The sequence below is a fragment of the Eulemur rufifrons genome, chromosome 5 (assembly GCF_041146395.1).
Source record: "Eulemur rufifrons isolate Redbay chromosome 5, OSU_ERuf_1, whole genome shotgun sequence".
Taxonomy (NCBI): Eukaryota; Metazoa; Chordata; class Mammalia; order Primates; family Lemuridae; genus Eulemur; species Eulemur rufifrons.
The window spans coordinates 13635030-13660292 of record NC_090987.1 but is presented as its reverse complement, the minus strand read 5'-3'; the positions used below and the strand labels follow the sequence as shown (position 1 = coordinate 13660292).

General features: G+C 47.0%; 1 protein-coding gene across 4 annotated transcripts in view; it reads left to right on the top strand.

The window, feature by feature from the left end:
* Positions 1 to 8242, top strand: part of NEDD4L (NEDD4 like E3 ubiquitin protein ligase) — a 220275-nt gene extending 212033 nt beyond the window's left edge. For all 4 annotated transcript variants that reach the window (XM_069468360.1, XM_069468359.1, XM_069468357.1 and 1 more), the window contains 5 exons: positions 1051 to 1110; positions 2229 to 2336; positions 3631 to 3727; positions 4813 to 4885; positions 7826 to 8242. In XM_069468360.1, coding sequence (XP_069324461.1) covers positions 1051 to 1110; positions 2229 to 2336; positions 3631 to 3727; positions 4813 to 4885; positions 7826 to 7928 — 441 coding nt within the window. In that variant the 3' untranslated portion in view covers positions 7929 to 8242. The remainder of the gene's footprint in view (positions 1 to 1050; positions 1111 to 2228; positions 2337 to 3630; positions 3728 to 4812; positions 4886 to 7825) is intronic.
* The last annotated feature ends 17021 nt before the right edge of the window (positions 8243 to 25263 follow it).

The window sequence follows — 25263 nt, the reverse complement described above, 5'->3', positions numbered from 1 at the left end:
CACGGATTCTGTCCTATACAGGTACAGGGAAAACACATTTTCTTAGCCCAAGATTTTATTTTATACCCAGCACCTTGTGCCAGCTCTGTGTATGAAGCAGGCGCTTCCCAGATGCAAGTTTTTAACGTCAGTGATGCTCCCAGGCCCCTTCCGGAAGCCCCCAGCAAAGGGTGAAGCAGTCATCATTTTAAAAAATGTTTCACTTCAACCAAAAGTAAAATTCCCTTTTAAATCTGATAGTCTTAACTACTTAAAAATCACTTAGGAAAATGCCCCACGTCCACGTTGTTGATTTCTACTGAAGTGACGCAGAGTTCTCACCTGGCGATGCTCTCTTCAGCTCGCCCCGCGCTCAGGCACCTACAGGTGATGTGTAAAGCCCGGGCAGAACACTCGGACTCAGGGCCTTGGGGACATAAAATGCGAGGACGGACTGGACAGAGGCAGGACTTATATTATTTAGGAACGAAGCCGCAGGGAGCAGGTTGTGGGGCCGCGTCTCAGGTGATCCAGACTCTCAGGACCCGCGTCAGCCACACTCGAGGCCCAGCAGCATCGAGGGTCTCGTCCTGGGTCGCTGCGCTGGTCGGTGATGAGCTGGGAACGAGAGCGCGGTTCTCTGCTCAGTCTCTTCCACGCCAGTCACCGCCGCCTGCTGGGTTTGTCTCCCGGCCCTCGGCACGTTATTTTTAAACACGTCTCTTGCACGTCTGTGGCCTGTGCATTTTAGGACACACTGACTCATGGCAGTGTCATAAATGGCTTTTAGAATCCACCTGCCTACAGTATCCCCTATTTTCATAGGGTTTCAAAAATTAGCCGAGTACCTGAACCTTCTAGATTCCACAGTTTTTCAGAACTTTTATATGGTGACTATGCTATTTCTCTTAGAACTATAGGTACTTGATACTGTCACTGATGTATGAATCATCAGTAAAGAATACGTTTTTTCTGGCTAACCAGAAAAGTTTGTTCTTCCTGTAAAATTTGTCTTTTTCAAGGAGAAAGATGTTTAGTGTGATTTTTTTTTTTTTTTTTTCCTTCTTTCAGGGATTCACAGAACTGCTTCCTATCGACTTGATTAAAATTTTTGATGAAAATGAGCTGGAGGTTTGTATTATAAACATTACTTCATGTAAAGTAGATTTTTTTAAGGTACCTCTCATTACTTTACAAATGATATTTTAATATTCTCTTTGCTCCATAGTGTCCCAGAGCATAAGTTTAGATTAATTCTATTTCATGTGTCTTATGGGACTTGTGTGGCAATTTGGGAGTGAGGAATAGCAAAAGTGGTCAACCATGGTTTCCTTGCCCGTGAGAGGGCAGTTCTAGAAGATTCCAAATAAGCCCACTGAGCTGAGTTGGGGTATTAGCCCTGGGCACCAGGTAAGGAAAATTGCTGCATCAGGTAGAGTCAAGGTTTGGGCAGTCATAGAAATCATGCACTGCAAGCCTTTCATTGTACAGGTGGGAAACTGAGGCAGAGAGAAGTTAATGACCCTGGGTTTACCCAGCAAGGTTTTGGCACAGTCAGGCCCTAGGAACCTGGTTTTTGAGGCTTCTGGTTTAGTTCTCTTTCCGTTTTATCCTAGTACCTCTGCAGGAATATTGTATTCAGTTGTCCACAGGAAACCGTCCCTGTCGGAGGGTTACATAATAAGAAAAGCAAACCTTAGACTGAATGCTAAGTCAAAGAACCCATTACTGCCTCAGTGTACATCTGCATTTCATCGGCCTCTGGACAGAGGAGGTGACTTGTCACCTTAATTGATCCATCTGGAGGAGATAAGTTTTTGCTGTCATAAGCACTAATTCTTTTGTGGGTAGGGAGATTTTGTCAGATATTCAGAGAAATGAAGCCTTAGGAGGAGGAACAGCCGGGGCAGTGTGCATACGCTAGTGGAGTGTGAGCAAATCCGTGAGCTCTGTGCTTGAGATTAGAGGGGTCGAGGTGATTGGGGAGTTTTTATTTCCAATGTGAAATGTCAACGGTCTTATACAGGCTTAGAATCAAGTCTCCCTCATAACCTGTGCTGTCTCTGTGACCTGCTGTCGCAGGGTAAAGTTTGGAACAAAGTATCCACCTTCATTTGTTTGTATGAATTGCTAGCTAACCTGCTTTGCACAATGACAAAATGCTGGCATGGAAGAAAGGTAATTTCTCACTGTGAATTCTTCAGCTTTCTCGCCCTGCCTTGTTTACATCTGGTAAATTTCCTTCCCAGTTGCTGATGTGCGGCCTCGGCGACGTTGACGTGAACGACTGGAGACAGCATTCTATTTACAAGAACGGCTACTGCCCGAATCACCCTGTCATTCAGTGGTTCTGGAAGGTAACTCCAGGGCCCAGCCCCTGCCCCGTGTTCTCCCGCCTGTATCAGAACTGGTGGCTCTGGGGGTGCCCTTTGGTCTGACTTTGGGACTGATGCTGACACTGGAGTCTGTTAGCACCTGCCCTGCAGGGGGGAGGAGAGACAGACTGAGCCGGCCGCCCAGACTGTGCTTGTGCTCTCACTCCAGTGAACAGCTAGACTTGAACAGGGTGATCCTTAACAACACCTGGTTAAAGCGACTTCCATTGGAGGAGCCCATTGAGCATTGAGTAAGATGATTCTGAAAAGGAATTAATCGGCTTCAAGAGTACCGGAACTAGTGCCCCGAAGTGTAAATAAGAATGGGTGATTTCCCAGGGCGCAAACATGCGTTAGGGCTGGCTTTTCCGAGATACCATTTCCTGTTGAGAAGTCATTTTCTTCATTTTTTTTGAATTCCAACAAATATTTTGATCTTTATATCTTTCAACCAAAGATGCAAATGAAATTTAATATCTTTGGGCCAATGTTTGCATCCTGTTCAGTTTAGGAGGGACGTGAAATAGGAGTAGGTTAGTCCAAGGAAGAGACAGTAAACTAACTTTTTAAAAAAAGTTACCCATGAAAAGGTTGGTTATTTACTTAGAAAAGAAATCACTAACTTTTTAAAATTTGTAAGTGTCTATTAATATTTCAAGTGCCAGTGGAAGTCTAGAGAGAAAAAAAATCAAAATCTTCAAATCCTAATCTAAGTCTCACTTAGCTTCAATTGTGGATATTTTTCTATAGCAGTTCAAATATAACATTACCAGTAAAGCCAGCTCAATTCTGATAATAATTCAGATATATAAGATGCACAGATTGCTTTAGATGCCCATCTTTGCCTCTGATTTTTTTTTTTTCTTCTTATAAAATGTTGTCTTTGGGAATGTGTCTGCAATCTGAAACCGCATCTCATAACCCAGATTCCCCTTGTGTTGACGCTTCTTGAACACTGTATATTTATAATTGGCTGCGGGGGAACTGGCCAGCCTCACACACAGAAACATGAGCTCGATGCCATCAAAGAGTTTGCTTTTTATATCATTTATTTTGGCATATTGGCAGAAGAAAGAGACATTGTGAGCAGTCACTCTGTAAGATGAGAGAGGCTGATACTGTAGTGGCCATAAAAAAAAAAAGGCTCAGTTATCAGAGTCAACTGTGTGGGTCTTACAGCGCAATATAAATAAGATTAAGCTTTGCCTGCTTGCGTTACAGCAGCATGTGCAACTGTCACGTGGGGGACATAATGACCTTCTGCCTCTGTTCATAGGCTGTGCTGCTGATGGACGCCGAAAAGCGTATCCGGTTACTGCAGTTTGTCACGGGGACGTCCCGAGTACCTATGAATGGGTTTGCCGAACTTTATGGTGAGCGCGGGATATGGTTAGAATTAGTTTTCCTGTGAATTTCTAGCCAAGCATCAACTGTGGCCCAAGAACACTCTGTCTGTCTCCACAAGACTGAGAAGTGTTTTTAGGACAGTGTGCTATGTGTAGGCTCAATAAAAGCACCTCACATAGTTAGATAACAGGTGCTTCTGCCTGGAGAGATGGAGGGAGAAGTTTGTGGAGAGAACCACGAGGGTTGGTCTTCTCTTTGTTTTTTTTTTCTTCTTTTTTTCTAGTTTTTTTGGTATATTTTTAAAAACTGGGTTTTGCAGAATCATCCATGGGGTTATAAACTGATCACTTGGAGGACACCTCTCCTCCAGGCCACAGAATTCTTTAGTACTTATTGTAGATTTTCAAAAAAAGTCACTCTTTCTGCTTTGCATACTGAAGGTCACATTTTATTTTATTTTTTTCCCCAAAAGTAGTTCTAGGTTTAAATTTCCAGGGTTCCATTGAGAGGCTGTAGCTGTCTGCCCTTGCCTATGTTGTTATGTCTGCTAAACTTGGTGGGATTCCTTTCTGCAGGTAGTGCAGAGTCTATGTTATGAGGTTGTGCAATCCTTTTACTTCCCCCAATATTAAATATTAAATATTGGCCAGGTGTAGTGGCTCACACCTGTAATCTCAGCACTTTGGGAAGCTGAGGCAGGAGGATTGGTTGAGGCTGGAGTTCAACACCAGCCTGGGCAACATAGGGAGAATCCTGTCTTTACCAAAAAAAAAAAAAAAAATAGCAGGGCGCGTGGTAGCATGCCCCTGTCATCCTAGCTACTGTGGAGGCTAAGGCAGGAGGATCGCTTGAGCCCAGGAGTTTTAGGCTGCAGTGAGCTGTGATTGCACCACTGCACTCCAGCCTGGGAGACAGAGCAAGACCCCATCTCAAAGTTAAGTAAATAAATATTAAATATTATATTGTAGCAAGAGAGAGTGTCTCAGGACTCACCCTGGGGGAAACCATGCCCTCACAGTAGCTGGTCTGTCCTTCCTCCCTCTCAGTCACACCATAGCTTGGTTCTACGGCCTCAAGCACTCTGAACATTTCTCTCTCTTTTCTTGTCTAGGTTCCAATGGTCCTCAGCTGTTTACAATAGAGCAGTGGGGCAGTCCTGAAAAACTGCCCAGAGCTCACACATGGTGAGTGACAAAAACATGTAGGTGTCAACAAGCAGTATTTTATATACTTAGCTGTGCGTGGTGCTGGGCTCGAGACTACAGAGTGCTGTTTCCGGCCATAAATAGCTTGGAGAACGAAAAGGCAGCAATATGGATGAAGATAGAAATTGTACGGTAATGCTCATGAAACTTAAACCGAGATTCAGATGCCTCCGGTGTGCTTGGCACATAAAGGACTCGGCGCTGTGGGCAGCCCCTCCGCACCCGGCCCTTCCCTGACTGTCCTCAGTAACAGAGGTTTCACTGTCACCATGTGCGGATAAGGCAGCTCCCACCCTCTCAACAGATTGGGTTTCACTCTAACCTTACATGGGGTGTTTGGAACTTAGGATAAAATTCCCTGGAGAAACATCCTTTTTAAAAGGCCTCTTGTGCTCATCCATAGCTCTTAATTCCCTGGAATTGAGTAAATAATGTGATCTCAGCCAAGGAGGAGAAGTGGTCTGACCGATGACCCACTGCCCGGGGTGACAGGCGCAGTGCGGCTGCCCTCTCGGGATGCGGGGCGAGGCGGAGGGTCTCGGTGGTTTTCTTCGAAGGGTTACATGAAACCCGGCACACACGCAGGCTTGGCGCAGTCAGTTTTCTAAAGCAGTGTTTGGTGAGCTCTTGCTAATCCAAGTTCCCGCGTCCCTTGTGTTGGGTTTTCTGCACAGGCTTTTATTTCCTGTTCCGTAGGAAGCAGTGAAAGTGGGCCTTCTAGAGAATGCTGAGCAGCTTAGCCCTGCTTTTCTCATGCACAAGGAGGCCTCAGAGCCAGCTTCTACCGTACTGAACTTACATAAGCAACGGAACACTCCCTGCAGGAAACACCCTCCCTTAAACTAGAAGTGCCGGCTGGGAGAGAATTCTCATGGGAATGTATTTGTGAGAAATTGGCTGTGAAAGGTTTTTTGCTTCTGTTTGATTCCCTTGCTTTGCTAGGAGGGTCTTTTTTTCCCCATTCATACCATTCATGTGACCGTGAACAAAGTGAATATGGTCACTGCCGGTGAGACCCTGCAAAGCACACTGACTCCAGCCTGAGATTGGTGACTGTCCAGAACTGTCATTGTCCCTGGTTCTCTATCTTTATTCTAGGGGGAGAATGTTTTGGTAGTTTAGAGCTTTTGTTCCAAACAGTATCAGAGTTAAATGTGGTTTTCTGGGTTTATAATAGCCGCAGTGTAAAGACAGCCAGCACTGGGCAGAGCCCCAGGACTGTGGGTATCGGTGCAAACTCCCAGACGCATAGCGCCCACAGTGACAAATATTAGCAAGAGCTAAATTATTCGGCATGGTCATCTTCTGCGGGTCAGGCACTATGTGATCTTTATGGCAACCTTATTGTATATTGTTACCGTCCTCCTGGTCTGTTGGGAGGCCGGCCCAGCATCACAGTTCACAGATTCCCAGGCCACAGGATTTGAACTTGGGTCTGGTAGAATTAGAGTCTGCACCCTGAACCACTGCACTAAATATACTGCCTCTGATGAAACAAGCACTTTCTTTTAGACTCTTCAAATAGAAGCAAATTAGTGAAACAGTTTAGCATTCTGCCCCCGTGCCTCTGTGGACGGATAGCTCACTGCTGAAGTTTTCCTCTGCTCTGCAGCCCACGTGCTTCAGCCACAGCTAAAACAGGGTACTGCCCAGATGAGACCTCTGAACTCAGTTCTCCACCTTGGCTGCATGTGGGAACCATCTAGAGAGCATTGAAAAAAACATACTGATGCCAAGGATTTGGACTTGGTTGGTCTAGCGTGTGGCCTGCGCGGTGGGCTTTCCAAAGCTCCGCAGATTCCTGCAGGCCGGCAGGGCCGAAAACTCACAGCTCTTCCCTAGGAAAGGCCAAGGTCTACCTAGAGAGGAAAACTACCCAGCAAGCTCTTGCCAAAACTTCTTTTCCTCTCTATGTGTTGTAGAAATAAAGCAACCAAGTAGTTTTCCTAATGGCACTCTCCCTGGGCCACCTGGCCATCTGACGGAGAGCGCTGGTGGTCACACGCGGCACTGGCTAGCATGGGGGGTGGTCCAGGGGGCTGTGAAATGGGGATTTCACAGATGAGCAAACAGGCTCAGAGAGGTGAGGTAACTTGCCCAAGTTCACACAGCTGGCAAATGGCAGAGCCAGAATTTGAACTTGGTCCCATAACAACGTGGTTGCTCACAGAGGCCATCCATTTGTCTGAAGACTTCACCGTCAGCAGCGTGATTGTGCAACCCCCCAAATGAAGCCTCCAGATATATAAAGGCTTTTTTATAAATGCAGCTTTTCACTTTAAATGTCTGTTACTTGCCTGACTTTGATGAGAGCAAGTAGCTTCGCCTCGGTGTTCCGGAGCCCCGGACAGCCTGGGTTCTGTTCACGGGTCTGCCCTGTACTAGAAGTGCGACCTCGGGCACCCTGACTTTACCTCTCTGCTTCCGGATCTGCCTCTGCAGAGCGAGATAACGTTACTTGCCTCACAGGGTTGTGATGAAAACAAAATGAATTAATGGAGAAAAGCACTTGGCTTAAGGCCTAATGTAGAATAAGCAGCATTACGGATAGACAGAGTCTCAATACATTGATAACTCCAAAAGCGTAAATTCTTTGTGTCTCAAGTGTTTGGAAACCTGGGTGTGTACGTGAGTTACTGTGCCTCTCATGTCTGCCTTCCCACCGGCACTCTACCAAGATCCACGTCTGCCCACGGCAGAGGTTTCCTGGACTGTTAGAAAATTGTTTTCTCTCCTCTGTAGGTCATATAGCCTATTTGGTGTGGATAGTTTCATAGCTTAGAATTTATTTTTTGAGATTCAAAATTATTGGTGGAGGCTCTCTTTGTACCCTCTTCTTGCTCAAACGTTATGCCCCATCAGCCAAATCTAGGAGGCGACGTAGTGGCGTTTCACCTACACTTTCTGTTCCTTTTGCAGCTTTAATCGCCTTGACTTACCTCCATACGAAACCTTTGAAGATCTGCGAGAGAAACTTCTCATGGCCGTGGAAAATGCTCAAGGATTTGAAGGGGTGGATTAAGCGGCACCCCCTGCCTCGGGGGTGGTTGTTCTTTCGAGCAAGTTCTGCTTGCACTTTTGCATTTGCCTAAGAGACTTTTGCAGAGATGCTGGCAGAAGAGCAGCTGCAGGCGTGGCCCCTGGAGCTGAACCTTCGCCCGCGCACTCGTCCAAGTTCAGACGCGGGAACCCGGTCCCAGCTCGAGTCCCTGCACTTCCCACCACAAATTACCGACTGGTTGATATGTACACTAATTACATTTCAGGAGGACTTACGCTATTTATGTTGTGCCTCTGCAGGCAAAGCCCTTAATAAATATTTTACATACTTTCTCATGACAATGAATGGAATTAATCACTCTACAGGTATGGTATTACAACTCATGTTTACTTTTTAAAATGATTTAGACCGATTTTCAGATTTTATTTAATTACAATTAAAGATGTCTCATGTCCTTAGAAAAGTGAGCATTTTTTTTTTTTTTGTATTTGAATTTCATACCAGGCTTAATGTCAATGACATTTTTATTTTTGAAGTACTTTGACACCTCCACCCTCTACTTTATTAGAATTGGAAGACTAACTTTTGGCCTGAAAACCTTCTACAGACAAGTACTTTGAGAGAACTTCCAATTCCAGTATAACATTAGACATAATGGTAATTTTTTTCCATACTCAGAAAAACTGAGTGTATTACATTTTTTGGTTTTTTGTACAAATCTAGATCACAGCTACAGGCTGCAAGACTTGTAACATAGCATGACAAATTTTGTGTTGACTTGGAAGGAATCACACCATTATTCCTTAGAAGTACTTACGTGTGCTCCAATACACTTGAGACAGGGTTGGACGACCGTTTCTCGTAAGAGGAATTACTGAACCCTTCCCGATGCTGTACAGACACTCTTTTATCCTATTTCCTCTTCGCCATTTGTAGTAGAGACATTTTGAATGAAACTTGGCACTGCTTGATTTGAAACTGTGGAAACCAGACCTGTTCCGTCTCCTCTTTGTATGCGTTTGCTAACGGTCGCTAAATAACCCGTTTCTGTTCTAGCGGCACCAGTTCCGAAGGCACTTTGTGTACTACATGGAGGTCATATCTGGTTTTGTTTTTGATCACAAACATTAAATGTGATGATTATTTCTTCTCCCCACACACATCCTCCCGGTGCAGTATCTCTCAGTTGTGAATCTGGCTGCTGGTGTGTAAATACCGGATGTGAAGCTGAGCCTACAGACCTGTCCTCCCCAATCGTTGTGTGATTTCTACTCAGCTACAAAGATTTATTTAATACACACTTGATCTGAGTTTTGTTCTCTATGACCTGTTGCATGCCTCGAGACTGCCCGCGTTGTGTCTATTGTGTACTGCCCGCGTTGTGTCTGTTGTGTGCTAGATGAACAGAGAGAGACTTGATTTGACCCACGGAGGTCAGGCCGTTGATCTGGTCGTGGTAGAGGATTGAGGGTATCTGCGCAGTTTGATTCTTTTCCCCCTGGAAGTCTCTGTTGAGGAATTCTGTTGTTTTGTGAAAATGCCCGAGACTTGGGGGTTCGACAACCCTGCTGTCCTTTTTAACCTGTGTTGTCCTAAACCCTGTTGTGGCAGTTAGAGGACACTCGATATGTGACCTCATGCCAGTCACAGATAAGACCAAAAAATTGTGGTTTCGGGAGCTGTGTTAGCTAAGAAGGACCTTTTGGCACAAGAAATTGCTCGTTTATACCCAGCTCTGGGTGGCATGGGAGAAGCCATGAACATTTTGTGGTTGTAGGTGAGTTGTCTGAACGGGTGCAGAGGCCTGAGGTTTCTAAAAGAAGGTGGATTTCTACTACAGAGCTGAATATTGGCTCCTTGTCCATATTGGTTTAAAAATATACCTACTAGTGATCAGAAAACTTAGGTGTTAAGTAATTATCAAACAGTAATTATCAAAAATAATATTGCTCGTTATTTTTGTCTATTGGTGGTGTTTTTTCCCTACAGTCGACATAACAAAAATGTCTCAGTGGCAAAAATCTCCCTTTTGTAAACCCTAATAGTCCAGAGTCCATTTTCTTTTAAAACTCATGCCAACGCCCGAGTGGAGCAGCAATGTGCTTTTGTGGGTTTTGAGAGTGATCATGTAATTATAGGGGGAAAAATCCAATTCTACTCTAAGAACTGGGATCCTTCTGTCATTTTGCAAAAACTGTATATTGAAAAAAATCAGAATATTCACTAAATGCAAATTCAGCCAAGTATTGAAAACTGAAAGAAAATATTTGAAATATGAAATAAAAATCATTCTGATAATTTCCAAGCCAGGAACAGATAAAAAATACTGAAATCTGCCCCATGAATACTTGAAAGGCAGTGATTGTGAATGACACTTCAGTTCATCTTTCCATTAATATCTGGTTTTAATGACAAGTAAACATTGCTGGATTGGGGCTTTGGTTTTTGTAAAAAAAATCAAAATAAGATTCACTAGTCCTCAACAATTCTTGAAGTTTCGCTCCTTGCCCAAAATGGTCATATATCTTGTGTTCTCCAAATCTTGATAACCACGTTCAGTCATCTCATGAGGTCATTGCAGATGGCAGCAGGGGTGATATTGCTGTGCGTGGGGCAGGTTGCTGGCTCGTTCCTCAGGCGCCGCCCCGCCACCCCTCGTCAGCAGCCCTGGCAGAGGAGAGAGCTGTCACCCAACCTAGTGGTCCTAGCCTCTAGGCCAGGCTCTCTAGCCTCTGTATTCTCCCAAGCCCCTTAGTTCAGAGTCTTTAGTTCTCTGCTGAACTCACTCTCGTGCCAGAGCTTGCACGCTGCATGGTAAAGGTCTTTTAACATCGTTTATCGCAGTTGCCTGCGGATCCTGGGTATTTCCATTCTTGCCCCTTGGTGGCCGAAGGAGGAATTCGGGCAGTCCATGCTGCTTCTCCACCGCTGGCGCGCAGCAGGCGGCAGTGAGCATGTCTGTGTTAGGGTGTGGTGGGCTTCAGTGCTCTCTCCTTGTTGGCCTGAAACATTTATTGTTGTTTACTTCTCCGTAGCCAGTACACTCATCGCTACAACAAACCTAAGATACTTAATTTTTGTTTCCAAGTCCCTTTGGCAAGTGACAGTGGATATTCCCTAAATTCAGATGGCAAATGATATAAAGTGACTTCACATGAATTATTCCTCCCACGTAAGGACACAGTGACAGATCCTGAGAAACGGTTTGCGAGATATTTGAACCACTTTCCGCACCTCCCAGTGTTACATCGACAACACGCCCTGTTGCTGTTTGATCTCACCAGATCCAAAGTGGTTCTCTCGAAAGCCAAGTTCATATGCCTCAACTTTCAAATTGTTCTACCAGTTAACAGTTAACCCTTGTATTTTCCTAAGAGTATTGTATTTCACCTCTGAAATTTTAAAATACATTTCTTTAAAAAGCCTGGGTTAATCAGTTCTCCAGCCCCCATCCACTGTGCCAGGCCTGCTCGCTCTTTTCCACTTCCCCCCCCCCCCCCCCCCCCCCCCCCCCCCGCTCACCCTCACTCTGCACCCCTGTACTGAGGGAGGGAGGAGGGGAGGTGCTATCTGGTGTCATTTTGTTCCTTGCCAGTAGGGGGTGCTGCTGTGCAGGGCAACTGCCTGGCCTGCTCCCTTCCCGGCCCCCAGAAGATCATGCACTACCTCTGTCTCATTCAGGCATTGGGGTACATCCTGGTAAGTCATGTCAAAACTGCCAATTTCAGGACTGAGATGTGTTTTTAAAAAATCCTTATAAACTCCAAACTTTGTATGAATACTCTAGATTTTAAAACTGGGGAAGAAAATGTGATATACTTTGGACCACTTTTTTAATTTCTATAAGCCTTAATGAACAGTGTATATATACTTGCGTACACACACCCCCACCCCAGGATGTTCTCAGTGTGTCAAAGAAAAATGCCGTTTATTGGGACGTGAGCTTGTATGATGTTTTATCGGAAAGGGTTTAACTTTCTGTTGGTATGAAATTTTCCAAGGAAACCAGGTGTTACACATCCATCCTTTGTTAAAGATGTTATGCTCAAAGCAGCGCATGTTGACGGTGCATGTCTTTGTCAGTCGGTTTTATGTCTGTAAGGAGAACAGTGGGAATCTAAGTTCATTGCTCTTGGCTCCTGCCCGCTAGTGTACTGCATTCTCAACCTTGCGTCAGCGCCTCGGAAGCCTGTCTCGTGACCATAACCCTGTGTCTACAGATACCTGTTCCCGTGTAAAAAGCCGGTTGCCCCTCCTACTCAGGCTAATGTCACCTCGACTTTCACGGTTTCCTTCATGTTAACTTCGCGTGACTTTGTTCTTCCTCAACTACTATGTATGTAATATATATACATATATACGTACATACGCTGTCCAAATATATATGTATATATTTATATAACATTTTTACACCTTTATCGAGTAATAAGGTTTTGAAAGGGAGTGAGAGCTTGGTCCTTTCTCCATTTTTTCCAAGCTGTGTCCTGAAAATGCTAACCCTCGGAGCCAGAGAGAACCCTAGGAAGATGATGTTAATTTGCTGTCACTTCTTAATTCAGGATCTATTATCAAATGAAACATGAAAAAAAAAAAACAGTGACTTTTAAAGGTGAAAGAGTTTCAAGCATTCCAAATGAATTCTCAGTGTTTCATAACTTTTTATTATAAACCCACCTCCTAATACGAAGCCAAGTCCTATTTGATACAGTGGTTAAAAACGAAACTACCTTGAAGTTTTTTTTTAAGACAACTTACGGATAATGCTCATTTTCACAATCAGAATAGCTTTAACGTACGGTTGGATTTGATACACACAGGAAAAGTTTTGTTTAAGAACAAATCCTTTTTGCTTTGCTTTTTTCTTGAGAGATCGAAAGAGAAACTGTAGATTGTTTTCCTGACAGCAAAAGACTAATGTGACAAAATGAAGTTATTGTAAAGAAGTGATGCAACTTGTCAAATATTTAATAAAGAATTATGGAAGCTGGAACATTTTCTACATCAAGTATTATGGGTTGTTTGATTTAAAGCTGCTTTGTGAATGCATCATGTGATATTGCTTTAGAGGGGGTTAAATGCCTGCGCATTTACAATATGTTCACTTCCTTCCTCTCCCCAAAAGCTCCATACTTTTAAAAAATGTTAAAGTCTGACCAAGACACATAGCCAAGGCTTAATGAGAGGGTACACATTTATTCTTATCCATCTGCTGTTTTGTCTTTTTATTAAACTCCTAGGGCAACCACTGTCCTGAGTTTTTTCCACCATGTATTAGTTTCACCTATTCTAGAATGCCATACGAATGGAACCATACAATTTATTACAGTAAATCTCGTTTATTCCAGCTGGTATCTATACTCCCTTGAAGCAGTGAAACCCACTAAGTCAATGGATTGGAAGCCACGGGGCATCATGAAAGAAAAGACATCAAATAGTCTTTGACAGACATAGTCACCAGATACCCAAATAGCGTCCCCATTTCACTTGCTCTGGACTTCCCAAATGCACGCAATCCTCGTATAGGATGTTGGAGCCTTGATCATTTGCATACAGGGATCACCTTGACATCCAGGTACCTTTTTCGAGAGGTGGTTGTCAGTGCCTCGTGGTCTGGGTGGTTTTCCGTTCCCTGGGCCCTGCCCACCTGCTCCAGCCTCCTTCCTCTCCCTTGCGCACATGCTGAGGAGGAAGAAGGGGCAAGAGTTTATCAGGGCAGAGTAATGCCATTAATCCCCAGATCACAGTGGCTTAGTAGGGGTGCGTTTCTCAGTCCCAGGTAGGTTGGAGGCGAGGCTGTGTTCAGCATCTCCACAACCCCCGGGGACAGGGTCCTCTGCCACCCACAGGCAGAGGAGGAAGAGAGAGCCTGTGGAGGCTGGTGCAGGAGGGCAGATCCCCTCTGCCCACCTTCCCCTGGCCAGAAGTCAGTCACACAGCTGTGCCTAAGGGAAGCCGGGAAGCATCTAGTGGCACCCAGAGAAAAAAGGGAGGCGTTTGGGAACAACAAGCCGAACTCTGCCGTGAAGAGTTTATTTTCCTTCCGCCTTCAGCATCCCTTTGCAGAGCCAGTTTCCTACTACTTCATCGAAATTTCCACATCTGCCTAACAAGCACCAATTTATAGACAAGGAAAAAGCCTTGGAGGTTAAGAGGCCAGCAGAGCCATGCTCTGGCCACAGGTTGTCTAGTTCAAAGACACCGTTCGACCACTGACTCGACTGCCCATCCACGTCCAACCCCCTCCATCAAACTTCCTATCTGAAAGAAAAGCCAATATACTCATTTATACTAAGATGTAAGTGACTGATAGGCTAACCACATGACCCTTTCCAGAAGTGTTTTTATTTTAACAAATGCCAAAGGTGATGCTTGGCTTAAGTCAAAAGGACTAAAGGTTGAAATAATGGCATTTACACATCAGCAAAGTGAGTAGAGGAGGTTTTTGAGGGGAGGGGGCCTGCTTCAGTTTATAGACTCCATTGTGGATATGGGACGCCTGCACGGTCCTCAGGGACAGTCCCAGCCTCGGCACTTAACGCTGTGCTGCCCCTCTGGCTACCGCAGAGCAGGGCACCCTCCCCACCTGCCGGCTTTTCCCCACCACAAAGCAAATGTCTGGCATTTTCCAGGTCCCTTCCAGGGACAGCTTGAGCATCCTTTGTCCAGCAGAGTTGGGAGTCTAAAGGGACCAGAGACTAAGCTGAGGATTTTCTACTCCCAGGAACTCATTGATGGAGCTTCAGGATGTTGGATTTTTAAAAGAGTTTGTTTGATAAAAAATTCTAGATATTAACGTGTAACATACAGTCCTACACTGCATAATGACATTTCAGTCAACGACAGACTGCATATGACGGTGGTCTCATGAGATTATAAAGGAGCTGAAATATTCCTACTGCGTGGTGACATTATAGCCATGTTCTAGTACAACATTGCCTTTTCTATGCTTAAATATGTTTAGATACACAAATATTTACCATTGTGTTATAATTGCCTACAGTATTCGGTACAGCAAATGCTGTGCAGGTTTGTAGCCTAGGAGCAGTAGGCTATGTCATGCAGCCTACGTGTGTCATTAGCTACACCATCTAGGTTCATGTGAGTGCACTCTGTCACTGAGGTCTCCCTCCCCCCATCCCCCTCCCTCTCTGACCTCAACCCCCCTCCTGGCGCCCTCTTGCCTCCTCTGCAGTCTATATTTGCTCAGAAGATCCTTGCCTGTTCATCAGTTGCGATTATCAGCGGGACATTCCCTCCCCAACGTAGTAAGTGTTTAAACAACAGGCCTTTGAACCCTGGACTCCAGTTAAAGAGTAACAGGCTGGGTACTGGATCAATAAGAGACAAATATTAGCTGCGGAGGCTGAGAGACACGGGGTTGGGAAATACCTGCTGCTGGTGACATGCAAAGAGCAATGGTCATACCCAACTGGGGGCTCCAAGAGCCCCGCAGACCCCGGTGACCTCGGGCCTGTCATTGTCCTGCTCTACATGTTGAACGTAGAAGCCATCAACCCTTAAGCTGGCTTCTAGAACTCCCTTGGTCTGTACTACTGCAATATACTCTTCAGAGTGTCCACTCTATTTGTCCCCCTTCCCAGCCTCCAGCCAAGCTCTGGTCGTATCAATCTGCTGCTCCAAAATTTTCCACAGCTCCCACTGCACTCCTGCCTGGTGCTCAAGGCCACCTGCGATGTTTGGGCAACAGGATAGCAGATCTCCAGGTGGTCAGATTTAACAACCGTTCCCCAGTGCCCGTCCTCGCCTGTGCAGTTTTCAGTGTTACAGACCATTTCTTCTTTCTTGAACCTGTTTGGTTTCCATGACATTTCAATCTCCTGGTTTTTCTATTAAAATACTCCTACTGGTTTCTCTTCTCCCCTAAATGTAGATGTTCCCCAATAATTTGTCCTTAGCTCACATCCTCCCTCTCTCTCTCCCTCCCTCCCCTCCTCCTCCTCCTCTTCTTCCTTCTCCTCTTCCTCCTCTGCTCCTCCTGGCTTAAGTCATTACCTCCATGTGGGCAATTACCAAATCTACCTCTATCCCTGATCTCTCTCTACCTCATCTCCAAAAGCGTGATGGACATCATAGGACATTCCTCAAGTCACTTAAACTCAAAATGTGCCAATCTGAACTCGCACTGCTTTCAAAACTCTCCTCCTCCGTGTTTGCAGATCTCTGGGAGCTGTCCCCTTGTGTCTTCCAGGCCTCTGTATTGGAACTTCATCATTGACCTTCCACACGGCTGTGCCCCACAAGTTGAAAGGGTGACAGTGTGGTTTTCTATTCACGTGTTCACTCATCATCCCACAAATATGTGTTGAGTGCCCACCGTGTACGAGGCACTTGTGGGGGTTAGAAATACAGCAATTAAAGCAAAGCAAAGCAAAGCAAAGATCCTTTCTGCCATGAGCTATGTATTCGAGTGGAGGCAAACACATATCAAACATATAAATAAGTACAGTGTGTGGTATGTTACATGTTGATGATGCCAAGGGAACAATAAAGCAGAGAAAGGATCCAGGTGGTCTGGGAGGGTGACTTTAGATGGGGTGAGTCAGGGCAAGGAGCTCCCAGAGCTGAGAGAGTGGGCTGCGATGTCACTTGGAGAAGAGCACTGGGGCAGAGGAACCACAAATCCAAAGGCCATCGGGATGTGAACCCCTTGGGGACCACACTAACGCCAACCATCTGTTAGACACCCGAATGGAGAGGTCAAGTGGAAAGTGGAGAGAAGTTCAAGGAGAGGCCCAGGCTGGAGACAAACTGAAGTTTCATCAGCATGCAGACGGTATTTAGAGAGAGGAGGCTGAAAGGAGGGGTCCAAGGACAGCACTGTGAGCGTGGCCAGGGAGACGGAGGACAACCAGGAGGGAGCAGTGTCCCCGGGGCCGGAGGGGAGACCGCACGTGGCAAGTACAACTGGTAGTTCAGCAAGGTGAGGACCAAGAAGGGACCACAGGAGTTATCAATGTGGATGTCATTGGTGACCTCAATAGGAGAGGTTTGGTGGAATTTGGGGGCAAATGCCTGCCTAGAATGGGCCCAAGGGAGAAGGAACCAAGGACACTGGGGACACCCGTCCCAGCCCAGCCATCTGTGTTCTCATCTCCACTTCCACCCTCCCCACCTCACTTGCCTCAGTAACTCCTGCCCAAGTTCAGACCATGACCTCCTGACTCTGCACCCTGCCTTCACGCTCCCAAGTCTCAATCCAGTTTGCACACAGCTACGAGGACAGCCAGCTCCAGTATCTACATTCCCCTGCAGGAACCCCTCAAAGGCTTGCTCTATCGACCCACGAACACGCATCTCAAGTCTGAACTCCTTAGCCAGGCAGCCAGGGTCAGGCTCACTGTCCCTCTGTGCCCCCTACGTTCACAGCCTGTGCCTTCCTGCCTCCTTGCCCTCGCTCACGCTGCTCTCTGCTAGGAGTGACCTTGCCACACGTCCACATCTAGCCAACCTTCAGGGCCCATCTCAAATGTCCCCTCATCCATGAAGCCCTTCCTGATTCCCGACACCGAGTGACGATCCATCCCTCCTCTGAACCTACGGCGCTTTGTCCCTTTCTGCCCCTGAAGGGGCTTGTTTATGTGGCTGTGTCCATCCTGCACATCACTATATAAACACCCTGAGAGTGTGGGGTTAAATCAACACTCTCCGTACCGTGGGTGCTCGATAAAACTGGATTCCGGCGAACTGGTCGGTGCTGGGCTGTGAGGGGGAAGCTGGGTTCTAGGAGGTTGGCGGTTGTGGGTTTTGGTTCAAGGACTGTCACTGTTTCCTGCCTCTGTTCAATCCTGAATAAACACTCAGACATCCGCCAGGCTGACAAGGATTGTCCGCCCTGTGACCCTGACAGAGAGGCCCCAGTTGACTGTAAGAAAGTCATTTGGGGACTCTGGCAAGAGAACCAGAGAGGAGAAAAGGCGACAGTTAGCAAAAGACACTGAAACCACGGGAGATTCTCCGCTGAGTCACGCCGCCTTGGCCTGAGCATTCAGGGGCCCGCTGACTCCCCGTGTTTCCCGAGGAGCAGCAAATGCGTGCGGCGCCTGCTCGCTCTGCCTCTCCAATTTACAGACACAAGTTTCAAGCCTCAGCAACAATTCAGTTCTTGGGAGATGCCAGATTCCCCAGAGGCCTTTGGGCGTCTGAGCCATACTTGGCCATCTAAACAGAGGTACCTGGTGGCTACTTAGCCACCTTCTTTAGGTCCTGACCGAGGACACAATTAAGGGATGTTGAGTCTGGGGCAAGGTTAGTCCCAGGGAGGTGAGCCCGCCCTGCTCCTTGCTGCAGGGCTGAGAAGCTGTGGACGGGAGGAGCAACCATCCACTTGGCATCCTCACGGCCCAGAATCGGGAAAGTGCCAGGCACTCACGAATGGACTTCCCAAAGCTCACCCAGGGGGCACCCAGGATGTAGGGAGAGACAGGGTGTGAAACGATGGGTGGGTCTCAGCTGTCTGCCTGTGACCTTTAGTTGGCCTTCCCAGGATTTTTTAAATAGGAAATTCTCACCTGCAAATTAAGTTTTCCAATTTCTCTTTGACAATCAGAAGACCTGGCATCCATCAGCCGGAGCTCAACAGGGGCTGTTTAGATGGGACACAGACCCTGCAGGTTCCCACGCTCCTCTGCACTCCCTGTTGTCACATCTGGCCCATGTCACTCAGTATCTGCCTGGCTCCTGTAAGCGTTTGAGTTTGCAGCCTCTGCACCTGGTCACAGCCAACTGGGACCACTGTGAGATGTGAACTTGAGTTATCCACATAATCATCCCATTTCACGCAGGATCCCAAGGGCCTGGGCCCTGCTCACTCGCGGGCATTGGGAGCTCAACCTCCCTAACTCTGAGTCTCCCCATCCCCTGTCTTCTAACAGCTCAGCTGGCTGGGAGCTGCCAAAGCGTCTCTCCCAGTTTCCTGCCCTGCAGTTCTTGCCCTTATCAAGCCCGGGGGTGCTTAGCCAGGAGCGTTGTTCCCTAAGCTTTATCGTAGGAAAGGAGAAGAGAAACGGGATCCCAGAGGTGAAGTCTTCAACTCATTCCCCCCATCTTGGAAAATTATTTTATTAAAGACATCCCAGTGCCCCAGAAATGCTTCCTCCTTTTCAAAACCCTGCTCATATGGGGAGTGGAAGAGCCTGGCAGTTTGAAACATCATCTTCCCAGAAAGCCCTACTCACCCCAATTTGGGGACAGCCAACCCCAGTGGCAGGCCTGGCTCTAAGGAGGAGAAGCCAAAGAGCCATGTGAAATTAACTTCATGAACCCTACATGAATGTCGTCCAGGGATGGGGAATGTGACAGAGTGGGAAAGACAGGTGCAGTTTCTTCTCTAAGAAAGCATCTGTTCATTCAGGAACAATAATTGATCATTATTTGCACCAAGGATCACACTAAATCCATGGCGTTTGCTCTTAGCATTTTCATTTTATGTCAAAGCAAAGGAAAAAGCCACCAATCAAAGCAAAATGTGCCACAGATGCACCATCCGAAAGACTTAGGTCCAGATGTATTATGAAATGCAGGTTTTCCTTTTTCGTTTTGCATTTTATGAAATACACTGTATATGCCACACATAATTTAACACCCCCAGCAGTGTCTGGGGCAGCACGGTGTCAGCAAACCCATTAATATTCCTCCAGCAAACACAGGACTCCCCACACTACGTGGAAGAAAGGCTATAAATAGCCTCGTGTCAGTTCAGGCCAGGTTTTTTGCCATCAAATGAGGTTCTTGCCCCAAATCAGATTGCTTCACATTTACAAAAAATGAATTTTGGAATTGCAGGTAAGGGCTGTGCCCCCGCCCAGAGGTCCGGGTCCAGGTGAGGGAGGTTTCATGGAGGAGGCATTGCTCCAGCTGAAACTTGAAAGATCAACTGGACAAGAAGCAGAAGAACGTTCCAGGCTGGTGAGCCACACATAGCAGACAACAATCTGCAAGGATTCTAGCAGCCCACAGGGCAACAAATGCCAATGCTGAGGGAAGCAGGGTCCTGCTTGGGGGGCCAGATGGGGACCAGACACAGCAGTGACCAGGTGGTGCTGACCACCTGCATCAGAATCACAGAGCCCCTGGGCCTGCACCTTAAGCCTCCGGGGAGTGGAGCCCTGCAAACTGCACTTAAGTTCCCCGGGAGATTCCTGTCCATGCTGAAGTTTGAGAACCACCGATGTATTAGATACATCCTAAGGGCCAGGCATGTTCTAAGTTGTTTTAGAAATATGAGTACCTTTAATCCCCTTAACAGCCTTAGTAGGTGGTGTTATTCTCAGTTTTTCAGATGGGGAAATCAGGATACAGACAGTACAGAAAATTCATGCAAGGTCACAGAGCTCTTAAGAGCTAGACCAGGCGATCTGGTTCCACAGTTTGTGCTTTGAATCTGAATGCTGTCTTTGCGTTGATTTAGACATCTGTCCCAAGCCAGAGCCTCCCTCCACCTGCAGCCGCAGCAAACCTGGGGCCTTGGTTCCTCTGCAGTCCTGGCTGTGTCCCCTGAGGGTGCAGACCCGGCCCCATGTGCCCCTACCCACAGGGATCAGGCCCACCCCCCGCTCAGGGCAGCTCTCTCAGGGGTAGGAGTGGAACTTTGGTCTTTCACCCCTGGGATTGGCAGTGACAGGCAGAAGGTGACTAGTTTGCAGTAAGCCCGTTAGCCTTGGGCTCAAAGCCCATGTCACTGCGTTTTATCTGCGCTATCGATCTGTTTCAGTGGGCTCTGTTTGAGGAGGCAGAGCCAGAGCGGGGACGGGGCTTGGAGTCTGCTGACCGGATGGTCAGGCCTGGTGAGCAGTGTGCCCTCTTCTTGTGTCAATTCCAAAAGGCAGGGTTTGGAAATAAAGTCAACAGAGAGCTTTCCTTCATCTCCACATAAACAGCGTTCGGCCATGTTTGGAGAGAGTTGGGCAATGCTGGACAGAGGTGGGTTGGTGAAAAGTCAACTTTGACTTTTAAGTCTCTGAGCTGGCCTCGGTTTCCATGTCTCTGTCGGCTTGCCTGCAGCTCACGTCAAGAAGAAAATGCTCCAGCCTTATGCATAGCCCCCTCCCCCAGCCACCCACCATGAAATGATCACAGGCATGGGAGAATGTTCTGGAACATTCTGCCTTCTCCCTTCACACGGGGTGTATACCATCGGTGTGCGCAAACTGTCGCCAAGCAACCTCTTTTTGATGGCCCCGGAGTTCTCTCTCAAGGACAACTGCTCTCTAGCACGAGCCAATCCAGAGAGGTCTGGAATCAGCCGCACAGCAAGGACAGTGGCCCGGTGCCGGGTAGGCATGGCAACCATCTACTTAGAGAATTGTAAAAATAGAGAGGGAACATTAGAGACTATTTGCTCCAAACTCCTTGTTTTGCAGATGAGGAAATTAAAACTCTGAGAGGGAAGGTTTCTTGCCCAAATTACCCAGTTTTCAAATGCTGGGGTAAATCCGAGCCCACTCGCCAACCCCCAGGACCAGGGGTGGTTGGGTTTTTCCCACCGCATTATTTGGCCTCTTGTCATTTGTCTTCAAAACTTTCCAGTTCATATTCTTAATCATCTGCTCAACACTTTTCTCATTCATTCTGGAGAATGTTCTATGAGCCAAGCAACAGGCCGGAACCTGGGGTGAGCTGACAGCAAGAGCCGTCCCTTCCTCCGAGGGGCTCCTGCAGGGACGTCGTGGCTGCCTCCCCTTTTCCCTACTCACTGTCCTCTTCCCTTTGGAGCCTTTCCCGGCTGCAGAGAGTAGGGAGTGGAGGTGTCTGAGCCCTGTCATGACACTCTCACCCCCTCACTTGCTAAACTTGCAGAAAGGAGGCCACTGGAGCCTCCAGCAAAAGCCTTCAGGGCCCGAAGCCACTGAATATAAAGAATGACTTCCGCCATAAGCACCTCTAAAGGAAAAGAAACAAATAACAAGTGAGCTGGGAAAGTTCTGGAACTCACAGTGGGAGCAGATACCAGCCAGTGCAATGGGAAGAGCTTTTCCCTAAAGAGGACCTGAGCTCACCATGGGTTCAGTCCCAGTTCTGCTGATGGGGGTGCAGGGTTTAAAGGATCTTGCAAAGCATGTAATGTGCCCTCAAAGAGCCCAGGGCAGCTTCCTGCAAAACTGCTAAGAGGGTTCTTGACAGTCAAAGGCACACACACACACAAAAAAAAAAAAAACATGAGAAAAGGCATGATGTTCTGGTGAGATCTCTGCTCCCCCTTAAAATGCAATCTGTCATTCCAAATGATTCACCCACCGACAAGAAGGACTAAAAATATTTAAGCACAACATGTGCATATATTAAATAGTCATTTCATCACATGTGGCAGGAAATTGGGTTTTCTGAAAGGTTACCAGGGATTGTCTGCTTCTGCAGATATTGTAGCTTTGAAATGAACTCGAGGGTGAGGGGTGCTCAGATGGGCTGAATGGGTCTCAGAGCCAGGCTGAGCCATCAATTCATTTATTAGCAGCAGCAGCAATCAGATCCAACCGCTTTGACAGTGTAGTGGGAAGTGCCTGGGGTGGGGACTGCCCTCCGCCTGCTGCGGGGTGGGCAGCCTACTGTCTAGCCATGGATCCGCCTGCTCCATCCCAAGCTCTGGAAAGCAGTTGACTGGTTGAGTTTGGCTTCTAGGTGCTTAATGTACATACACCAGGTTTTGCTGTGGCTTCTCAGACGGTGTCACCCAGGACAGATCAGTGAATTCAGAGACCCTTGTTCTGTGACTCAAACTCATAGAGTTTCTTACCCTGGTCCATTTCATAAGCAAGGGCTGACCATCACTCTCTGGGGTATGAGCCCCTAAACCACGTGGGTCAGAGGAGCCAGAACTTGACCTCAAGGGGAACAAACATGAGGATTCTGCCCCCAAAGGATGGGGAGGGAGGAGGAAGCCACTGAAGGACAGCAGTGAGGCCGCTGGAAGAGACTGCTCTCTGGAGCACAGACTTGGTCATCCTTCCAGGCCCCAGTTAGATGCTGGGCAGATCCGTGAAATAGCAACAGCAGCCCTTCCTCATCCCTACATAGTCACAGCCATAGGCCCTGCCAAGGGAGCTGGGGTATGTCTGAGAGTCTGAAGAACTTGGTAGGGGACAGAGCTGCACGGGCCAGGACAGCTCCACGTGTGCAAGCCGATTGAGGAAACAGATTGGGGAAAGATCAGACAGCAAATCTGGTAAACTTTCTTGTACTTAGTGTTTTGAATTGGTATTATACTAACATGGTTCACAACTGAAATTATAGAAGCGAGTACAGTGAGAAGTGTCCCTACCACTTCCAAGATCCAAGTCACCCATTTTCCTTGTCACGGTAGCTACCACGAGCAGATTCTCCAATGTCCTTCCAGACAGGCAGGAACACAGTTTTTTTCTCCTTCCTGGTTTTACTGAAATGGAAGTAGCTTATACCTGCTGCTGCTGGACTCCCTACTTTTTTTACTTAATAAAACTTGGAGAACATTCTAAAAGTTTTTAAAAGAATAATAGATCTTTGAGATTGTTTCATCAATTTGAAAAAAAAAAAAAAAAAACACCACACATTTCACATTATTTTTCATGGCTCCAGAATATTTCACTCTATGAATATACCACATGCTATTTGACCAGTATCTTTCAAATAGGTATTTGGTATGTTTCCAATCTTATGTTATGTAAGCAACACTACAATTTTGCACACATGTGTAGGATACGTTCCTAAAGGTGGAATTGTGTATCAAAAGATATGAACATTTGTAATTTTAATAGATATTCCCGAATTGCCTTGCGATTTAAACAAATCTACACTCCCTTCGGCAGTATGTGAGCACACCTGTTCCTCATACTCTTGCTAGCACTGTGCAAAGCCAGTAAAGTTTGAAAATGGGCAAGAGGCAAGAAGGTCCCCAGTATAGGATGGTGAGGTCCTGCTCAGTGTCCTGTGGAGCCTTATGGGGCCTGGGGAGAAGCATGAAGGAACCGGGGGTTGCCCGGGAGCATCAGATGAGAAACTCTGAGACCAGCTCCACCTGCCTTTCAGCCCTGCCAAGGCAGAGCCAATGGAATTGCAATCCACAATCACATTGGGGGTGGGGCCAAGATGTCTCTTCATCACGTCCACGGGAGGTAAAAGCCAAATGCACAAAGGCAATGAAGTGCCCCAGTTTGCTGATCTTCATGCACTGCTGGCCTCTGGATTGTCTCATACACAGCACACGTGGGGCCAGTCATAATTAGTTCTCTTTTCTGGCAGGGATCTGGTTTCTCCAACGAGATTGTGAAGTCTGAGAAAGGAAGGCCCCATCCTTGCCCACCCCTTCCTCTCACTACCCCTGCAAGGGTGGTCTGAGGAACTGAGGCCTCCAGTAAGGGTCTGTGACCTCTGTCTTTGGTCGTCTGCTCAGCAGAAGATAGGCTCCTCTTTAGCCTGCTGAGGACAAGGCTGGTCTCCTTTGGGGCTTAGAGAGGAGTGTCTCGTGAAGTGTCACGGGAGAAGAAGGAGAGAAAGGGATGCAATGGAGCAGGGACCAGGTGACTAAATATACTTGCCGCAGAGCAACTGGATAGCAAACCCCAACCCCAGAGCTCCAAGGAGGCCTATGTCAGCCAGGCTCTTAATTTTATCAGTGAGAAAACCAAGGCTGAGCAGGTGGGGTAACTCGTCACCAAGCAAAGTCACCACCATCAAGAGCCAGTCTCCACTGACAGGTTGGGTACTTTAATTGGAGCCTGTACGAACTTCACAGACATTGACGTTTCTACCTTATAATAAGTGGGGGAAACACTTTCCTTCACCTTAAAGTCTGCCGTGACACCAACCCAGCTGCTGAACACGGGCACAGCAGGTCTGTGGGAGGGCTGGCAGGCCTTTCTCATTTTCCAATCAAATCGAACTTGGCCACATCCAGATGAGCTGACGCTATTCTCTGCCTTCGCAGATGGGTCCCCAACATGATAATCATTAACAACAAAATACACCTGATTCACATTAGTTAGGGAGCATGCTCTTCAGTTTGATCTCAAGGTTTTTTAAAAAAGGAATTTGGTAGTCTAAGAAGGTAGAGAAATGATTCTTCAGTGTCGACCATCTGGCCCCTTCTCCATTTCTTCTCTTCCCCCCTTCTTGCCAGCCACTCTGGCCAACAACTCCTCGGGCCTCCAGGCAGCTGCCCAGCTGTGCTGCCCACACCACCCGTTACTCCACCGCCTGCAGGCAATGGTTCATCTCCACGTGCCAGCTCTTACCAGCCTGCTGCGGCCCAAATTCTCTCTCTCTCTCTCTTTTTTTATGTTTGGTCTTCTTCTTTTCTAGAACTGAATTTTTGAGATGAGGGCTCAACTCCTTCAGTGATAATAAAGGTAACATATTTGACATACCC